The 21,254-nt window shown below is 42.7% G+C and overlaps 1 protein-coding gene across 1 annotated transcript; it reads right to left on the bottom strand.

Moving 5' to 3' along the window:
* Positions 1-10,920: 10,920 nt before the first annotated feature.
* Positions 10,921-21,226, bottom strand: SEC61A1 (Sec61 alpha 1 subunit (S. cerevisiae)). Its single transcript, XM_010185917.1, has 12 exons — positions 21,124-21,226; positions 19,937-20,004; positions 19,182-19,247; positions 19,009-19,087; positions 17,949-18,080; positions 17,087-17,196; positions 16,706-16,859; positions 15,567-15,727; positions 14,713-14,910; positions 14,100-14,291; positions 12,345-12,421; positions 10,921-11,405 (listed from the first exon to the last, which is right to left on the bottom strand). Exons 1-12 carry the CDS (start codon positions 21,224-21,226, stop codon positions 11,219-11,221), a joined length of 1,527 nt encoding a protein of 508 aa, XP_010184219.1. The 3' UTR covers positions 10,921-11,218.
* Between the last annotated feature and the right edge of the window lie 28 nt (positions 21,227-21,254).

Here is a 21,254-nt window from a genome sequence, read left to right as displayed (position 1 = left end):
CGCTACGGGGAGGCGGGGTCGTTTCCCCAGCCAGGGTGCAGAAACCTGGGGACAAAGTCTCCGTTGTCAGAGCGCTTCTTGATCTCCCCGACCCGCACGTCAGCCATGAGAGCATCTCGACCGGAGCCGTCAGCAGGGCCTGCGCCCGGCCCCGTGCAGATGTGAGGAGCGGCAAATGAGGGATGACAGAAGAGAGCAGCGGAGTGGGGCAGAGCGCAGGCAGGAGGAAGGAGCCAGAAGGTCGGCGAGCGGCAGCAGTAGGGCCACCACCGCACACGTTTGTCATGCGGAGGAAACTATTGCAGACTCCCTTTGGAGCGGGAGAACAAGACAACCTTTCCATCTGGGTGAAGTTAATGACTTCCACGCTTACAGACTGGCTGACGAGACTAGTTTAAGCACAGTGGACACATCCAAAGCCTACAGAGACCACAGGGAGGCAGGGGCTGATGTTCCCCTCCAGTCCTACCCGTAGCCAGACATGGAGGCTGCACCCAGCTCTTCCCAGTGCCCGGGTTGTGAGCTCGATCCTGGCATTGCCCCCCGCTCAGTGATGCTGCCTGCGCCTGCCCCTGCCCAGCGGGCACTGCTCGCACCCCGGCTCCCAAAGCTTCCTGGCCCTGGGGCAGCTGGAGCTTCTGCACCCCTGAGTGCAGGGCAGAGTCCCTGGATGTGTCCGGATCACCCTCAGCAGCAGGACTGGGAACAGGAGGTGTCAGAAACAAGAAAGGCCCAATTTGAAAAAAAAATAGAATAGGAAAATGTGATAACATCCTTTTACACACGTTAAGTTTTACACTGATAGTGTTACTTCTGTATTTCCATTACTTGGAAAAAAAACCAACCAAACAACAAACTTTTTACAGAACGAATAAGTATTTCAATTGGAGTTATCTTAAGTTAAAACAGTAGGTAACTATAATTCCCATTTATTGCTGGCCAATTTTACTGTAAGTCCTTAACACTGCAGTCTGTTAACTACATTATAATGAATCTATATTGAAACCTCACAACCTCTTTTCCACAGCTAGCTCTCTAAAACAGAAGTTCCTTGTGTATCTCATCATTACTTCTGCATTTAAGTTCTACTTCAGAGCCACAAGATATAACCTTCTTCTTCGTATGCACGTTAGCAATATTGATGCTTTTTATTTTCAGTATCTTATTTCCTCCTGCTGTTTTAGGGATAAAAGTATTTCATTTCTGTCAGTGCAAGACTCTCTGCATGCAATGCAATTTCATTTATAACATGGACTGGATTTTGAATATGACACAGTAAAAGAAATATCAAGTATTTAATAAATATGACCGTTTTCCGTATGTTATCTAATTACACCTAACACCATTTTTCATCATTAGAAGAGCAGAAAAAGTTTAGCTCAATCAACAACTATGGGAGATATTTCACTTTCCCAAGAAACCCAGGGGCTTTCTTCCAGAAACATGATTCTCTTCACTCTTCAGCTGCCTTCAATTTTTATTTTTTAAAATTCATATAAAATTCAGCATCTTTGTCTGTGATGGTCTCCCACAGAGGGCTTGAACGTCGTGTGCACTGAAACTTGGCAGACTGTTCCCTGCTAAACTAAACCACAAGAGTGCATTCAGCATCGGCTGTGAATTTGGAGTGGGGCGAGACGGACAAATTTGTCAGACATGGCACCGCATTCACACAGCGATTCACACATTCACGCGGCGAGAGAGCAAAAAAGGACCTGCAAGGCTGTGCTCGCTGCTATCTCACCTTTTTTCCCCATGCCAGCCCAATGTAGCAGCGACTTTGTGGTGTCACTGCAGCCACAACCACAGTGTCTGGAGAGGCAGACAGAGATGGATAGCGAGAACCGCCTGATCAATGGACCTTTTGTCCAACCCTTTATCACAAACAATAGGAGCCGCGACAATCCAAAATATATTTAGGTAAATAGTGGGAACTAGCAAGCCAGCTGCTGCCACAGAGGCCAAAGACAAGCCCTCAGCACCAGAGAAACACCTTTTCTGGGTCCCAGGTGGTGACTGCCAGGACCCTCAGCCCTGCTTCAGCCTGTCCCTTCTTTTGTTATCCTGAATGCCCTCCGGGTCCAAGTGCTGTGTGTGGTTTTTCCAGAGCACTGACTGCAGGAGTGATGCACTCAAGCTCAGTATTAATGTAAAGAACTATAGCAGCAGCTTTATTGAACGACTCCGGCCCCTCTGGACATCTATATTGTACAACTTGGATACAGGTGATAGGCACCTAAGATTAGAGAGACTGATAACTATATATTCCTAAAGGGTCCTGTCCTTCCAGATAGATTTTTTCAGAGGATGAATTTGCTTTGTCCAATCCAAAGGCAGGATCTTGCCAGGAGTACCCACACGTATCATCTCCTGTCTTCAGAGACATTTGCCACCCTCCCTCACCCAAAACCAGAGCAGGGTAACCTCATCCCACCCAGGCTGGGACAGGAGGCAAGCAGCCATCAAACGGCAATTAAAAAATCCATACACAGAGGAGAAGGGGAGAAAATGAAAAATGTACACTCAGGAATTGCTAAGCCTTTTGGGCAGAAATAAAGCAAAAGTTTCACAGAAAGTCAATTGCTCTTGCTGCTCTACTAAGATGAAAACAAATTGTGTGAAGCTCATCTCATGCCCTTTAAAAGGCCACGTTGGACAAGCTCGCAAAGCTCCTGCGCCCCACCTGACTTGGGCATCAAGGGCATTGGGCTCTTGTGCCTTCCAGCAGACATCTGTGTGAGCATAGAGTCCTGATACAGGAGTGAGGAAAGGTCATCTCTGACCTCCACTGTCCACCTCTCTGGGCACCCATCCTGCTCCCAAAACCCCTTGGGTCTTCCTACCACTTAGAGGTGTTTGGCACAAATCACGTCAGGCTCCTGCCAGAGGATTTACAAGGGAAAGGCAAAGCCGCCTGGTCAGATCTGCACTTCACTGCCACAGCAGCAGCTCTGCTGGGTAACAGAGCAAAGCAGCACCTTTCCAGATCCAGAGATACCCCCCTGGGAGGGCTCCAGGCTGGGGGATGCTGACTTGAAGCACTTCCACATGCAGGAAAGCACCAACTTCATGGGCCAATAGTGGTCAGAGAAGAGGTGACTTTTTGAGGTCTTTAACCTTTAACATGCTTGTGCTTGGCTTTCAGAGATTTACAGGCTGTACAATCTCCACATACTTTCTGAAAACAGCGTGGCTGGCTGCACACTCTAGCTTAGCCTCCCATACATGCTTCAGGGCTGTGCTTAGCACAGACGGTTTTGACCCTTTTGGGTCTTCTCAGTGCATTTGTGAGATGGATTACACAGGAAACCCATGGGCCACCAGGATGCTATCCACTGTTCAAGGCAGCAGGTAACTTCAGGAATGTTACTGGTAACAGAAACACTCAATGGAAGGAGGTGCAAAATCCATAGAAGTGATTCATTACAGGCTGCACTGCTATTCTGTGAATTACTTCCCCCATATAAATGCTTCAGAGCATTTAACAAATCCCAATATGAGAAAGATTAAATCTAAAAGCTAGCCACAGGGAGATTACCCGATACCCAGCCATAAGGTAACACAGCAACTCTGCGACAGGGACAGAACACGTCTTTGCTCACAGTCTTCACATGCCAATCCCTTCATATCAGCATATTCCTGTCACCACAGAAACACCAAACAAGTTTATTTGCCAGCTATCAGGGAACATCAGAAACTCCCCAGACACAGATACCCACCCAGGCACTGCAAGTCCCTCAGTACCTGTCCCCAGAGCCCCCCTGCTCGCCCAGCCGAGCAGGAAGCTGAGCGCAGCCAAGCTCTCCAGGAGCTGAGGTACCGCTGTCAGTGGGCTGCAGCCAGAGGAGAGGGCTTCCCTTCTTACCTCCCCTCCACCTCAGCCTCACATTTAACTGCTGGAGGATGCTAGCTACACCTCAGCGCACATCAGGGATGTCCTGGTAAGATACAACCACAGGAACGACTTCACTTCTGCCCTGTTCAATCCCTCCTCCCTCACTGCCCCATCATGGACACAGAGTGCTGTTCAGTGTGGTTACCTCTGTTGCAGCCCACTATCGGAGGAGGTGTGAAGAGTCTTAAGGGTCACTGCCACAGAGGGGCTGAAGCTTTGACATGAGCAATACCCGTTTTGTGCAAGAACCTCCCACCACAGGAACACAAGAAAGTAGGATGCAGGCTTTTACTCAGGTCTTTTAAGTTGTGGGCTGGAGCCTGGGCTAAACAATGACCCTTTCTCCCAATTTCTAGAGGGTGCTCCTACTTCATTATATTCATAAAAAGCTCCCTGGGCTGCAGCGATGTAACAGCCTTCAGGCAATTTCCCCATTTCTCCAATCACGCCTTCTAGAACCCCAATAACATCAATCTGTCACCTCTGCTTAGGAAGGTGATCCAGATCTGAGTTGATTTTACAGCATTTATTTTAACAACCAAAAACATAGAAGAATGTTTTTGTCTTCCCTTATAGTAAACATGGAGTGTTAAACTTGATGAATTGCAGGCACTCAAAGCTCTGACCATCACTTAATGAACTATGCGTAAAGGAAACACTCTCTGGGGAGGTACAGATATTCTACAAAGATGGAGTAGCATCAAGGCTGTGATCTCTCAGTAATTCTGCAAGAACAAAGAAAAATGTGACCACGCAGGCACAGGGACCACTCAGTTCTCAGACTCTCTTTTTCCTACAGGCACGAGCTGACTGCTGACACGGTAATTCTGGGATTAAGGACAGGACGAAGCGTACTGCTTCACTAACTGGCTGCTCATATACATACATGTGTACAGTTGGTGTCTGCATTTCAGTTTCTACAGAGTTAACATTTCTTTCTGGTGCTTCAAGAACAGGCAACATCAACGGAAGAGCTAAGTACTCTGCACGTGTACAGCACAGTATAGACACTGTGTTTGAGTCAGGACTCCTGCAGTGACCGGCTGTATGACCAGGGACGAGTCCTGTCCTCTACAGCATTTCCTCTGGGTTTGGTTTGAGGGGGTTTTTTGTTTGTTTGTGTTTTGTTTGTTTTCTAAAAAAAAATTCTTTTTATTCAGACTGTACAATCTTTGGAGTCAAGAAATCTCTCTCATGTTGTAATTGCAGCTAGTACCCACCAAAACGGGCACTCTTGTGCAGAACAAGCAGCTCCTGCAACACAAGTAACAGCTGAGAATCCACTTCATAAAAATGGAAACCTTTCCAGTTTACTTGCTCTACAACAAGGGCTCTTCTTTCTTCACTCGAGACACCCCTGTCACCATTCCAGTTTAAAGGACCTTGCAAGCTTCCAGCTATCCACTACAAAAGGTAGATGCAAGTGTTTAAAGCTAAATAAAAATGACATCAATGTACCTCAACTGCAGAAAGTTGTGTTAGACCCCCTGGTCTGTGTTACTTTGTTCCATTATTAAATTCAATGAGCCTTATCCCAAACCTCGGCTTGCTTCCACTGGCCTGTACTGCTTAAGAAATGGGCAGCTCTTTCCTACCTACCTAAAGAAGTCAAACCTGTCCCCATAGATCTCTCCTCCTTCCAAGAGTTACTCAAAGCAAAAGGACCTGGTTAAAAAAATGCTCTTCTTGTAACTTAAAGATCACTGGTTCAAGCTCCATCCCCAGACACCTGAGATAAAAGTACTCAGAAAAGGAATTAATTTAAAAGACACACTGCCCTATCTTATAAGTTTCTACATATGCAGAATATGAAGGAAACGTTGTAGAGTGGAAAGGGAGGAGCAGGTCAGGCTGGGATACCAAGGTTAAACAAAACATTGATTTCTATAGCACACCGGTATTCTGGGCTCTCTTACTGGGGAGATCCAGCAGGCAGCCACCCCTTTGCAATTTTAGTCACCGTTCCCATGAACAAAATGCACTCACAGTTCGTTGTCAGCAGCCATCAAAATCCTGGAGCTCAAGAGCGTTCTTCAATGCACCCATCCTAAGCACAGGCACATCCCACAGCCACATCCCGGCTTCACAAGGATGCGTCTCCTTGCAGCCTTGCTCCTGCATTGCTTCTTCCTACAACTCCTCCATGGAGCTGGGGCTCCTCATCACACATCCACCAGTTCCCCTCTGCAACCCCAAATCATTGTATAAACACCTGCAGTTGTGGTCCTGGTGAGCCTGTGCTCCAGGTGTATTGGGCATAGTTCTGCAGACCCTGGGAACCCACCAGCAGCAACAATCCCTTGTTCTTGCATTGCCAAAAGATAAAGCTATTTAAGCAAAAATACAATTCACACCTACATAGTGAAGTTAATCATGCAAAATGTTCTGCTCGCTGTTTCCTTCTCCTGTATGTCTGGAGCTGCCTTTTTCTTTTATAAAGCTTCACACCACAGGTACACAGAACAGACACATCAGAGCTGTGAGAACATCAAATGGCTAAAGATGTGCTGGAGATTAAAGCAGATAATACTCATCTCAGATTTCAGAGAGCTAACATTCCCCCAACAGTGCTCGCACCATTTTTGGAACCATCCACTTTAGCCTTAATGTATAAGAAGGGGAACCTGAGATTTTTTATGTGCCATGTATGCCGATTTTGTTCAAAGCAATACAAAAAGAGTCTGAAACAACTTTAAAAAAATGATATCCCAACTTCTTCTGTTTTATTTGTTCCCTCTGTTTTAAACTCCCAGGTATTTACACTGCTGGAAAATTGACTGGCCCAGTCTTCTTGTCCTCCAACAAGAAATGTCTCAGCACAAGCATCCCGTCTGACCTTGACGGCCCGCTCTGCAATGACAAAGCCTGTCACGTCTGTGCTCATTCTGTCCCCAGCCCCTCTGATGCCGCTGCCAAAGAAGGTGCCAGCCATCGGGGTATTTCCTTTCTGCCAAGCGCTGCCAGCTTGGCTGCTGTCACGTTAGCAATAGCCAGAGGATTGCTAGGACCTGGCCACAGAAGAGTTTTCATTTTAGCAGATCCGTCCAGTAGCACATTACAAAGCAGCACATTACAGTCTAGCTGACTAATTAGGTCCCCGGCTTAGAATACTGATTTTGTTTTTAAATGGTTCTTTTTTTGGTCTTCTTTCCAATCCCATAGACTGCCTCAGTCTGGGCTTAAATTGTGTAGCACTGTTCAGCAGATGAAGTGGCTGTAACAGCAACTGCCCCTTGACACCTGCACACTTGAAAAATACTGGAAAAAGCCTATAGATATTATAAACTCGCTAAAAGGAGCTGATAAATTTCAGCATTTCAGTTTAAAACAACCTCAATCCTGGTCCCAGTTCTAGGACGTGCAAATAAACACTGGCAAACTCCGGTCCCAACTTTTCACACCGTACGACAGCCGCCAGCGCAGCAGCGAAGAGCACACGCGCTCTGAGCCGCCCGAAGCGGCGGCACTCGCGGTGTAACATTGCCACCAGGCGGGCACACGCGGGCCCGGGGCGTTCCAGCGCCCGGCCTTGCGGAGCCTGGCGGAGCCGCAGGGGCCCGCGTTTCCCAGCGCCAGAGCCGCACAAGCGGGCATTGTTTGAACACCTGCACCGCTCCCGCTGCCGCTGGGCCGGGGCCAGCAGTGCCGCTCGCCGCTGGCCGCAGTTCAAACCCTGACCTTTTTAGGCAGGAAGCCGGCGAAGGCTGGGGTTTCATGTCAGAAAGCTGGCAGAGGGAGCGGCAGGAGAAAGGCAGACGGCGGTGCGTCCGAGCCGCGTACCAAGGCAAACAGCTTCAGAAATGTCACTGGTGTCCCTCTGCACGCGTTTTCTGAAAGCACTCCTTTACCGCTGATAACGCCCTGCAGCCATGGCGCGTTGGAAAGACGTGCAGCGGCCGCGGGAAAGGCTTGAACGCCCATTCAGTGCGCAGCGATGCGTCGGGAAGCGGTGTTGGTATTCCCGGCAGCGCAGGCTCATTGAGGACCTGTCAGCTGTGTCACACCTCATCAGCGAGCAAAAAACCTCTCACAAAAACCCGCGGGAAGCTCCCCAAAGCTGTGATAAAACTGAGGGCCACCTAAAGCCTCTTAGTCCTTGCTGCGAGTGAGAACAATTAGGAAAATCAGTTACCAGGCCACTCAGCTTCCTCCTTTACCAAAAGCTGGTGGAGAAATCCATTTCACAAACCATGATCTGTTTACAGCACAGGGACAGGGGTGTCCCCAGGAGTCATCAAGGGAGCACAGCCGTGAAACATTGCACAGAGTAAAGCAACAACCTTTACAGGTACAGCCAAAAGGATTTTAAAAAAACAAAAAACAAAAAAAACCCAACAACAAACAAAATGTTGGACAAATTAGGGAAAAAAACAAATCTCCTTGTTTGCCATCTCAAAATTACATGGAATAAGTGAAGTAGAATAAACTAGATGATTTTTTTTAAGGTTTCCTGAATAACAGTGACAGGGACAAAATCCAACCGGCAGCACTTCAGACCTACAGCACAAGCTTTCACATGACATCTGCAGTGCAGAAGACAAGGCTATTCAAAAGAATTTTGCACTTAAAATACTAGCAACACGAAAAGGACCTCAAACTTCGCTGTGGTGTTGGTATTTCAGCTGTCTGGTGGGTAACTCATCACATCTGCAGTGACTTCGGTTACTCCTGTGGTTGCACGTCTAATGACACGATATTCCTACAGCAACCACAGGTGTAATTCATGCAAGTTTCATGGGGAGAAAGGAAACAGGAAGGGAGAACTCAAGCTGTTGCTTGAAACAGCTTCATACACAACTGAGATCCTGGCTGAAGTTCTACAAATTTGCTTTTAAGTATTAGTCTTCCTCCTAAACATACACTAAGTTTTTCTTTATTCCCAGTGAAGTTTAAAAACTCAGAAAGCAAAACAACATTGGGAATCTCATCAACTCTGGGTTTCGTTGTTTCATTTAACATGCTGTTACTGCTAACTGGGGAACAGTCAAGTTTCTGTTATTTTGGCAGCCTACTGTTGAGAGAAGACCTCGGAGCAAATATAGTTTGTCTTTATTTCACACTGACACTAACAGCTCTCTGAGAGGGATCACTCTCACACGCTCTTCAGCAGGTCACAGTACTTGGACAAGTGTTGAAACTGTAACAGTATTCAAAGCACGGAAAGCCAGGCGTTAGCTCCAAAGATGTACTTTATTTCATTATAAAGCAGATTGTTTAGGCATTATTTCTTTTTGTGAACATCCACTGTATGACCAGCAGGTCCTGCTCTGAGGACATAGCTGCCTGATAACAGACAAAGGTTCCAGCACTAGACAATAAAAATACAGATGCATAGAACAAGTGCTGCTTAGACACCGAAGAGCTCATGGTCTAAACTGCAACCAGTCCAAACAGATGATATGACCAGAAACACAAGTACAGCTCCAGCCCAGCCAGAGCTGCGTGCCCAAAAGCAGAGTCCTTTTTCTTTCAAAACAGAATTTGTATTGAGCTTCCTGGAAAAACAGGAAGAAAATCCCCAAAGCAAAAGAACCACACCACCCTCCTTCCCTCTCCTTTTAAAGTCGCTTTTGAACTGTCCCTTGTTTCACATCAAAGTTGTGCTGTGGGATACTAGCACTTTACAAAAGACAGAAAAAATATTGAACGTAGTGTGAAGTAACAGGGAATGGTTGGCAGTGAGCATTTCACCGTTACTTTATCCCAATTCTTTTGTTCCTTTTCCAACTGTGGTCCTCACCCCAGGAGTTTCACTTTTACTGATAGGTGTATCTCATTCCAATGTGCAGATTTCTCACACATTTGGTATTTAAGCTCAGTGCATGACCAAGGGCTTCTGGATGTCACCTGTGCTCCTTGGGTGCGTAACACAGTCACATCACTCCGAGCAGAAACAGTAATTCATATACTGTCAGCCCACCATGCAAAAACGCACATCTCCATGCTGATGCAGCCTGGAGAACGTCCCGACATCGTCACTCCTCATTCTGGTTTCCACGCTGTCCAATACTGCTCGGGGAAAAGCGTATTTACAAGACTCATCTGCAAATATTTGCATTTGGTCCGAGGCACCTGATTAGTACCGACAATCTAAATTAAAATGGAAAATGAAGTATCATTCTAGTCCATTAAAGCCTACTGTAACTTCTCCAGTTTGAAGGTGTGATCTTCAAAAAAAGGAGGAGCCCCAGTAACTTCTGAAAAAGTGCTTTTGTACGCACCACTCTAGTCAGTGAGATTATAGGATGGAAAAGCCTTTGACAGAAGCAACTTACAGGAGTTATGTGACAAGGTTCTCATATCTACAGAAACAGACAAGTAATGCGTGTTACTTTCACACCCCTCTGTGGTAATGAGACTCAAAATTCACGAGATATGAGTACTCAGATAACATCCTGATTGCTATGAGACCAGAATTTATCAATGAGAGAAATGTAGCACAAGCAGATCTGCACCTAAGCAGCCCTAACATCCATGTCTTTCAGCTAGCATCAGAACTGGAAGTACTGCTGCTAATGACAGTGAAAACTAATTAGAAGGTTTTACAAAGCTGCCGGTATGACCAAGATTTAAAGTTGCAACTCTTAGGCACAGACTCTGGCAGAATCCAGATGGACCTGAGTTTTCTGCTTATGGAGGAGGGGTGGTGGGCAAGAACACCTTCCTGTCTAATACAGAAACTTGACAACAGTCTCGAGCCAATATTCAACATCTGACAAGGTCTAGCACAGTAATTACAAGACAAGACATTTGGAATCAGAGATGTCATTTAGTAAAAAGAAACAACTGCCTCCCAAATCTGCCATACTGAAAAAACCCCAGACACAGAACTGAACATATTAAACACAGTTTGTGCTTACAATCATAATTATGGAACTTGAGCATTAGAGGGAGATTTTTCTCACCACTACTGCAAAGGAGCTGCAAAAACAAGTTAAATGGAAAAAACATCCCTTTCAAACATTCAACCCTCCCCACAATTATTTATGAAAACCTGTAAAGGCTTCAGGTATACTGATGTTGAAAGGGGTTCCAAAAAAATTCAGTCATTGAACCAAGTCCAATTCAGAAAGATGCTTCTCCCAACAAAACTAAAAAACAATTTTCCTTAAAAAAATTTTTTTGCACTTTTTCCTCAACAATTTATAAAATGCAAACAGTATGCTAGAAAAGTTTGAACACAGAGAATGCGCTTTGGAAACGTTATTGAAATGTGTGTTCCTATCGAATGACATTATTGAGTTCACGTTACTTCCTTTCACCTGACTGGCTACACTTTGAGAAAGTTCCTCCTCTCTTTCCTGGGTCCATGAGAAGCTAGGTTTAGAAAAGAAGAGCTCCCATACTGCCAACTTCACTCTGTTCCTTCACAAAAATTTCAAAGTACTGATAAATGATAGTGACCGCGAGCAAAATTCCAGTTCCGGACCCAATTGCCCCAAGGAAGTCTGCCAGCACAGAGAGGGCTCCAATACAGAGACCACCAAATGCAGCAGCTGTAGGGATGTACCTGTAAAACATCAAATGGGAACAGGAAAGGTACCATTAGTTACTCAGGACATTACAAATGTACCAGGACTAGTGCTATATGGGACCTATGGGAAATAACTAAATCAGGAGCAGGTTTTTTCCTAGAAAAATCCCACTACAAATCAAAGAGACTGCAGAGATAATCTAACCAGCGGGTTTAAAAAAAAAAAGAAAAGAATGAAACTAGATGAACAGAAAAGAGGGAACAGCAGAACACTCTTCTCTTATGGGTCTACCAACCCAAGATAAGGAATGTGCAATAGTGCCAGTATACTAGGCAAAGAAAGAAAAATTCAACATGAGAGGAGGGAAAAACGATGCTAAGCTAAGAAGAGGAGGTACTACAGTCTACCATGCAGCTAAGCACAAAGATTAAGTTTATGGCTATGAGCTTAAGGCATTTGCACATGACTGAAACCTGAAGTTATGATAACATTTCTGTAACATGAAGGGTGCACAGGTTCTACCCTGCAATTAGAAAACCTAGAGACTGACCCTTACCTACCTCTGCATCTAGTAAAGTAACTACTTGTCTTAAAAGCAAGGTCTGCATGAAAGCAGTACACACATACCATCACATTAAAAACTACAGTAAAGAATACCTGTGCGTCAGTCTCAAGAAGTACACTTAAATGCTCATTATTAACTATCCTGTAAAGAGTATAAAATGAACAAAAGAACAAAAGGAAAATACAAGCTCCAGAATTTAAAGCACATTGTCTAACTGTAAGGCAAGAATATGCTGTACTGTGCAAGTCTAGCTATTAATGCAAGACAAGATTCTATGTTTCGTGCATGTAACATCAAAGCTGAATGGATATCTGTGTTCTAGGGCCTAGAAAACGGAAGTCAAAGCAAAACTTGCCATGTGTTTCCCCATAACAGTTTGCATAAACAGCTTGTGAAATGCGTAGCTCACCTGTTCAGCTCATGTACCATTGAAGTTTCTCTGTGGCCTCGCATTACCATTTGTTGTTCTTTCAATTGTTTGGCGACCTGTATTGAAACAGGGAACGGAGCAAGGAAGTTTAGCACCATTTGCAAAGGCCATGGAACTTAATACTATGGAAAACCAGAAACAAGACATTTCAGTAATTGGTGGTGGTTCCGGAGTGCTGTTTTGGTTTTTTGGGTTTGGTTTTTTTGTATTATTCACAGGAGTTTAAAATATCCAGTATTCTAACTTAAGATAGATTGCAGTGACAGGCACTTTTCCACACTGTCAATTATGCAAAGCTTTTTGGATAATTCCAGTCCTCCTGAGAAAAGGAAAATCTGGAAATTGGTAGGCTCTCATATACGTAATTTAATTCCTGTTTTGCCACCCCCACCTTCTCCCAGTTAGGGTTTAGCAGATGTTAGCAAAACCATCCTATGAAGTGCCCACTCTTACATTTCAGTTTCCCCACACTCAGTTAAGCTAAATACTTATTTGTGGGGCCATATTAGAAGCTATATGACTTAGAAAGAATCCCTTCTTGGAACATTATTTTTGAACTGGATTTCTGCAATTCTACAGGGCTACAGTAGAGCCCTGCAAACATTTTGCTAACAACTGAGACGAACTGAAATCTAGCAGAGGACCTTCTAACACTGCCTGTCACTGAAGCTAACGTACTGAGAAAACACACTTTCAGATGATTAAGGTACCAGTTTACCACTATATTGCAAACATTTAAGTAATGATTTAGCAATTTTTATTTTTGACCTTGTTTACATGAAATTAAAACATTTTCTTCAGTATCAGGAAAGTATATTATAGTGTTAAAAGCTGTATGTTGGTTTATACTGAATTAAAAATCTGGCTGTACATGGCTATGAGCATCTCCCTGCATGTCTGACAACAAGCAGCTAGATGCCAGTCCAAAACAAGAGAGTGCTCATGCTGTTACAGTAACTGTGCAGCTATTACGTACTTGTTAAAAAATGGATTAAACCATTCAATCTGGCTGCCAAACTTGAGCTCCTACCCAAAACCACACAATACAAACATACCACAATGACAACTATTTTCCATCTTGTTTTCCAATTCCAATTTCAGAATGATACAGTTGCTGAATATCAAATATCCTGTAGCAAATGCGAATTTTGAGAAGCTAGGCTCAAGCACATTAATGCAATGCACAAGATCCTCTGTTACCAGCACTCTCAAGTTAAAAATAACAACCTAGTTAAACTTCCCCCCAGAAAATTGAGAACTTTATGCCAGGGAGAGTATTTAAGTTGGGAATTCAACTTTTACCTGTAAGTTCTGAAGTGGCAACGGCCTTGCACTTGGTGCATCGGCCATCTGGCACTGAAAGAGTTTCTACTTTTCAAATGACCTTGCCTCCCCTCGCACTGAGCAGATGTTATACAGCAATGTCCAAAGTTTACCAGTGCCACTGAAAGCAATTATTTGGGTTTTTTTTCCTGTGGTTGTTTTTGAAAAAGTAGTAAAGAAAACAGAGCAAAAATTACCCCTTCATCCTCTCCACTTACTAAAAAGACAAAGATTCTTCTTTCTAAGAGCTCTTTCTGATCCAGAATCTAAGTCACTATTTATATAAACAATAAATATTACCAACAAGATTACTAACACAATAGCTACTTCGGAAGAAATTCAGTCTTATTCTTACAACAGCCCTTCTGTTTTCATCATCTAGGATGACATAATTCATCATTTTAAACTTACATCTTTGGCAGAGGAGCCAGAGACTTCAATCCACGTCTTAGAGAAGAAAGCACAGGAGCCCAACATAAACACAATATAAACAACTGCATGGACAGGGTCTTCTAACACTGAAGAAAAGGACTCTGGAGGTGACAGATAATAACAAAGTCCACCAACTGGATAAGCACGAGCAGGGCCTCCAGATGATGTGTCCTAGAAGGAAGCAAGCAGTTGTCAACTTTGTCACTATTTCTCAGCCATTAAGCTAAGCCTGGATTTATATCACCTTTGTGTCTCTGTGTATCACTATAGCAGCACACAAACATTCAACTTTACTATCACAAGCAGCTTCTAAAGTGAAAACTGAATACAATAACGAACAGCAAGAATACCTAAGACAACAAACAGCCCAAGGTAAAAGGTAAATGGAGACCTAACATCACTTACCACAGCAGGTCTCATACTCTACCATGAATTTAAACAAACTAGCAATTTATTAATGCTAATTTACAAGTTTCAGTGTACATGACTTCCTGTAGAAGTGTGCCTTAATATTCAGAGAGATCATCTATTCAACCATGCATTTTAATGGCATTCTTACAAAGCGGTATGCAAGATCAGAAGGAATACTCACCGACCAAGTGCCCAGCAGGCTAACCAGTAAGTTGCCACTGAAGCGAGCAGAAAGCATCTGGGAGATGACGTACAAGTTTGACACCAGGGCGGACTGAAGAATAATGGGAATGTTGGAAGTGTAGAACAGCTTGATGGGGTAGGTGTTGTACTGCCCACGGTAGCGAGCAGATTTGATAGGAAGATCCACTCTGAAGCCCTGAAAAGTGTTCAAAAGAAAGGCCCCCATTACACCCTGACATGAACCCATACCATAGGTCACAAATTACAAGTGCAAGGTCTTGACAGCAACAGAAAAAAGCCTGCAATAATTTTGTGGAAGTACACATACTCTACCCAGAGGGCTACCCAGGCAAACACTTCTGTGAACGCCTGGAAACCTGCGGGATTGTCTAAACTCACACATAAAAGGAGGCATGAAAGATGTAGACATCAGAAGAAATCTGAAGTTTCAAGACCGAACATAGCATTCATGAAGAGAAACATTAAAACTACTCAAAACTGTCCATATTCTTCAGTAGTTTGCTGCAACAAACAGCAAGGGACATGCAGGCTTAAAAGACTTCAAAGTATTTTCCAGCAAAATGCAGTAGCATTTCAGTTAGGCAGTATTACATGTATACATCCATCTGGTTTTTTCAGAGACCAAAGTAGGTCTCAAGTCTTATGTGCCTACAGTAAGTGTGGAAACAGATTAAAAGACACTAGTATGACATGAACATCCAGATGTTGCAGGCACAAAAGTGAGCTTTCTGAAAGCACTAGAAAGGGAAAATATAAGTTCCTGTTAAAGGAAGCAGATTACAGATCTACTTCCAAACAAACAGTTTTATAGCCCTCTTTATTCCAACTGACCTGGAAATAAATTACAATAGCAAAGACAAAAATGGTGGCGATCAGATTCATAAGGTTGGGGAGATTCTGACGGTAAAAGGCCTCACGAAGAGCTCTGACTTTGTCAGTACGAGTGGCCAGAAGATGGAACAGAGCAATGATGGCTCCCTCAAATTCCATGCCTTGGAAAGGAAAAGGAAAAACAGGTTAAATATGGTGTGATTATCCCCAGACTTCAGTGCTTTTTAGGCACACTTCTGAACTACAGGATTCAGAACGAGATTTCTCCAAGAATTTTGCATCTCGAGCACACTCTCACAAGTTTACTACTGTCACCCTTTGTATCAGCTATGTTATTCCCAAGACTGTTTTTTAAATCCCCCTGTAGTTGCCTAGAAACTAAATCATAACCTAGCAATCAAACAGGATAACTTTATTAGTCTCTAGAAACATTGACATTCACCAAGTTCTTTCCCCCTTTCCTATTCTCTGTCAAAAAAAACCCAAAACCTAAATGAGGGAGACAGCATGCTTTCTAGTACCATATATGGGGGGACACTATTGTTTGTACTACAGCAAATGTGATAACCTCACTTATGTTTTTTCTCAGATAGCACCAAGCATGATCACCTCCTGTCAGGTTTGGAAAGTAAGGTGTCTGGGGCAAAGAGCAAGACGTGCAAAGAGCAGAAACAGGTGATATTTGTCAGTAAGTTGGGCAGCAACCATAACACAATGGCAGTCTACCATTAGAGTTTGAATGGAAGCACTGTAAGAAATGCAAGTTCAGGAAATACCTTGTGAGATAACTACAAAATTAAAAGAAATATCTTTGTACTTGCACCCCGCATAGGAGCACTTGCTGTATTAACAAGGTTCACTACGTGGCAGCTACATAGCTAAGATGTTAGTAACAGCATTTGCCATTTAAGTTAACGTACTGAAAAAAAGCTTTGCATTTTTGTACAAAATTAAGACTTCTCCACAACTGACATTTCAACATTTTAAATGATCAATCTACTATTCTATATAAGAACGTAATGAATTGGAATTTTAAAAGAATAATGGGCAGAAGCTACTTGGGTCTTTTTTGTTTCGTCTGATGAAATAATGCAATTATGAAATAATGCAAGTAAAGAAAATAGATTATGCCATGTTACCTCGTCCTGTGTTCACCGTGGTGGGGCTGAATGCTTTCCAGACAATAGTCTCACAGATATTGGTAGCAATGAAGAGAGAGATGCCAGAACCAAGACCATATCCTTTCTGCAGGAGCTCATCCAAAAGCAGAACTATCAATCCAGCAACAAAAAGCTATAGTAAAAGAAGAAATACAGCATTAGTCCCACCCCTTTTTAATTTTTGTTAAAAAAAAATGTATTAACAGGTAATGAAACAGTGTGTTTCACACATACATACACACACACATCAAGAAGCAGGCACACTTGGATCTTTTTCTCATCATGTGGGGCACACAATCCATACGGCTGATTTTTTTACCCTTTCAAGAGGGAGAGTAATTAGTGAGGACTACAAATTACCTGAATTGTGATAAGCAAGCAGATACCAGCACCCATCTCAGATGGGTCTCCATACATTCCAGTCATTACATACACAATAGACTGTCCGATGGTAATGATCATTCCAAACACTGTAAAAGAAAATGTATGTATTTGTTCTGGAGATTTATGTTAATGAGCAATTAGAGAAATAGAAATAATTTCTTTGTAGAGAAAGTTGGGAAGGAATACTTAAGTCACAGGACCTTTAAATTCAAGGGCAATTTATATTTGTTGTCTGAAATCTGGCACTGAAAATACAAATACACACAGACACTTCAGAAACAAACATACTTACAAGCAATTGGGTTTGGCTACCAAAGATTGCTTTAGACGTTGACAACTCTGAGGTAGTTAAGATATTACCGTAGCAATTTATGATTCTTTTTTCCAATAAACAGCTCAGTAAGTAGTGTGGTACAGCATCAAATAGCTAAAATACTCCATTTTTTATAAAAGTCATTTATCAGCTGAGCAGAGAGAACTCTTACTGCTGACAAAGAACCATGCTTGAAACTGCAAGGTTAAGACTACAACACGGTTCAAAGGTTAGGTCTCCACAGTCTACCTATCACTTAGTTTATCTGATGATGATTACAGCACCAGTGCCAATTGCACAGATACTTTTCCTTTTAAAACCTTCCCAAAGGTTAACGGCTAACAAGCCAGAGAACAGTCAGTAGAAGACTGATGAAATACAGAAATCTGTAGCACAGCATGAACACACAGCATGACAGAAACCCATACATCTGACTCCAACATTCATCACATGGTAAGTTTACGCTTCCTGTTGTTAGGATTAGATACTCTAAAACACTGGTCTGTAATATCAGCTGTTACTCACATTTCTGTGCTCCATTGAAGAGAGCTCTGTCCTTTGGGGTGTCACCAACTTCAATTATCTTGGCACCTGCCAAGAGCTGCATAATGAGCCCAGAAGTGACGATAGGTGAAATGCCCAGCTCCATCAACGTACCTGTCAGACACAGGAAGAACAATCAAAGAAAATAATGAGTACCACCATACCCAGACACCTTTGAAGTTCAAAGTTTGTTTTCTGTACCCTTTACATCATGATGGAGAAGATACAAAACTCAAAATCTCCACAAATATAAATGTTTCGGTGAGAACAGAAGCTTGTTAAAGGTCAGTCTGATAAGTAATGCAGTACTTCTCAGTACCTTAAAAACTGTTCTCTGAAAAAGGCTTTTGCTGTCAGGAACAGATTTACTCTGCATAAAACAAGGTACAAATTTGCTTTCTGCCTTTTTCAATCAATCACTTTATTATTCGTAACTTTAAACAGGAAAATCCAAAATTTTTTCTGGAGTGCACCAAGTCGCATGCATATATGCACATCTCAGTGTGATTTAAACTGATCGATAGCCCAGATGATATAGGGTGACAAAGTGAATTCAGGAAACTGTCACCATTCTTAACTTGTACCTGCATCAGAAAACCTCTGAGAGAAACTGCAGTTTAGAGAAACTATCATGGATTTTAATATTCTGTGAGAGAGACTCAAAGATGTCACCCAGAAAACTGCAACATAAGTATTTGAAACACAAATCAAAAAGCTTTAAAGATATACAGAAGACTGCAACAGCAGTGATACAGGCAATTAGGAACTGACTCTCCCCTAAACATTTTCCCCTCAAAATGCTCCTTAATTTTTGTACATATAACATATCACATACAGCCAATCATAAACTCATTTTGTTCACAAAGTTGTGCCTTTCTCAATGCTAAATTAGTTTATGATTTTACAAAATATATAAAATGTCTTTTTCCTCTCTGCTCCAGTTTTTATCTTAATTAAAATAAAGTGCAATGTAAGAACATTGCAATGTAAGAAAATGTTTTGGTCCAAGTTAAAAAATTCCGTCCTGAAAGACTGACCATACCTCTATTTGATGCCAAAATCACTCTCATCCAGTAGAAAGGATCTGCTGAGTCTGATGACATGATACCAAACAAGGGAATCTGCATTGCCAACCAACAGAGGAAAAGAGGATTAAATTAGAGACTTCATAACATCTTTTAACCTCTTCTTTAAAAACAAGGGAATGAAACATACCTGGCAGCATACTAAGAAGATGAAGAGTGTGATAGCTGTCCATAGTACCTTTTCCTTAAACTGAATCTGAAGGGGAAAAAAAAAGCAAAAACAAAACTAAAACCAAAACCAACAACAACCAAAGATGATAAAGCTGTCAAGATAACAAGATCTGGTCAATGAGATAAACTTTCATAGTAGCTAAAGGACACCTGGTTTTCTTGAAAAGGGGCAAAGTAGAGGACAGTCTAAAGAAAATAACTCGCTCTTTGTCCTTTTTATATTATATAAGGCCAAGGAAAATGACAAAGCCTTATTGAAACTTTAATAGTACTTCTACAGAAAATGAGTCTTACATCTTCAAAAAAACAGCTTCTGGTGAGCAAAAAATAAAATTACAGAGAAGCTTATCTTAGCAAATAATCTTAGATTAGAATTTAAGAAGCAAAGATTTTCAAGTTGCTATTTTAAAGTACTCTAGTTTGGACTCCAATATGTACTCCTTTCAGCACCTCACCAATCACTGCTATAGCATAACCATATCTGCACAATTGCATTTACCAGTAAATATATTCTTGTACACCCATATACGCAGTACAGGATGTACTGGACAAGCACTCCACTAAGAACAGCTGTGCCTGTAACTGCCATTCTCCTAACAGGAACAAAAAAACCCCAAAACCAACAAACAAAAAAAATCCCACAAATGCAAAATAAGCCCTAAGTATTTAATACTACACAAACACAGACTTAGGCAGAACATTTTATTAACTTACCTTCCGTTCTGGCTTTTGGATTTCAGGCAGGATAACACAGAAGGGCTTGATTACTTCAAGAAATTTTACTGTAAGGAAATTAGTTAAAAGATTAAGGGAATACACAGATACAAAGAATGCTGAGAAAAGTTCAGGTAAAATTTAATTTGGAGATGTACTTTATATAATAAAAGTCCCAGTAAAGGACAAAGGTTTGGGTGTTTTTTGTGGCTTTTGAAAACTAAATTCTTATCTGTTTTAAGTAAGTTGTTCTAGCTGCGCCTCTGCATAAGTACAATATGGAATGGAAACAGAAAATCAAAGCATTTTCTCCTTCTACTGAGTAGGCTGCCAGCACAAAAAAAACCCCAAACCCTTGCCATTGTTTTGCACAAGTTTATCAATACCCTTGAACTTCTATTTCATAATAGCCTCTCCCCTAGCCTGATATTTAAGAAATAAAATACCCACCATATGGTTAAGTCAGGGTTTACTTTTGGGCCATACAGCTTAAGGATTCCTACATACTGGTCATAAACAACAATTCAAGATGTTTTACAGAACATCTCATGCAATGATCGCCTTCAAGTCACAAGGACACATTCTTAAAGTCAGAAAAGTCTCCGTCTTAGAATAAGCATACAAAAGAAGAAGGTATCTGCAATGCCACGAGTTCATCTATGAGCACTGAGATCTGATTTTGAATACAATTAATGCTAAACTTCTTAGGAGAAATCTAAGATTGCACACACGTTTTGGACCGATTTGAATTAGAAAGTGTACAAAGATGCAGAAGAACTGAACCGTGATCCTCTCCTTCTATAGTCATGGATCAGTTGACTAAGATGCTTTTCAAGCAGCTCCTCTTCTAGGTAGCAGATTCTGAAGACCTCCATGCACTCCAATTACTTCTAGACTACAGACCGCTGTTTATAGTTTACTCTGGCAATGTAATTGAAAGCGTTATGAACACCGACCAGCTTGACATCCCGTCTCTCCCTGTCTCGGTACCGCACCAGGCACACTCCAGCCTGGGATGGCTGGGCTTCAGTGCCTGCCCGGCGGAGTGGCCCAGTCACCGGCCATCACAGAGCAAGCTCTCTTCCCTAGGAAGATCTGCCATAACCAGGAAATGGGTCTTTCACCGTGACAGGGATTAAAAAAAAAGACAGAGGGAGCCTCCAAACCAGAGGAAGGGAAACCCGCACAGGGCTGGCCGCGGAGGGAGTACCGCTGCAGTCGGCCCAGACTGAGGGCCTGCAGGCTTGAGGGGGACGAGGGCAGAGCGGAGGCCCCTCGGCCGTCACGCATCCCGCGTGCGTGAAGGGAAACCTCCCTC

Source organism: Mesitornis unicolor, unplaced genomic scaffold (genome assembly GCF_000695765.1).
Source record: "Mesitornis unicolor isolate BGI_N332 unplaced genomic scaffold, ASM69576v1 scaffold13016, whole genome shotgun sequence".
Taxonomy (NCBI): Eukaryota; Metazoa; Chordata; class Aves; order Mesitornithiformes; family Mesitornithidae; genus Mesitornis; species Mesitornis unicolor.
This window is presented reverse-complemented; position numbering and strand designations above follow the sequence as displayed.

Coding starts and splice junctions, on each gene's coding strand:
- SEC61A1 (XM_010185917.1), bottom strand. CDS start 21,226: ATGCGTGACGGCCGAGGGGCCTCCGCTCTGCCCTCGTCCCCCTCAAGC. Junction 19,088..19,181: donor TCTTCTTAGTATGCTGCCAG/GTATGTTTCATT, acceptor TTGGCAATGCAG/ATTCCCTTGTTTGGTATCAT. Junction 18,081..19,008: donor GATTTTGGCATCAAATAGAG/GTATGGTCAGTC, acceptor TGTGTCTGACAG/GTACGTTGATGGAGCTGGGC.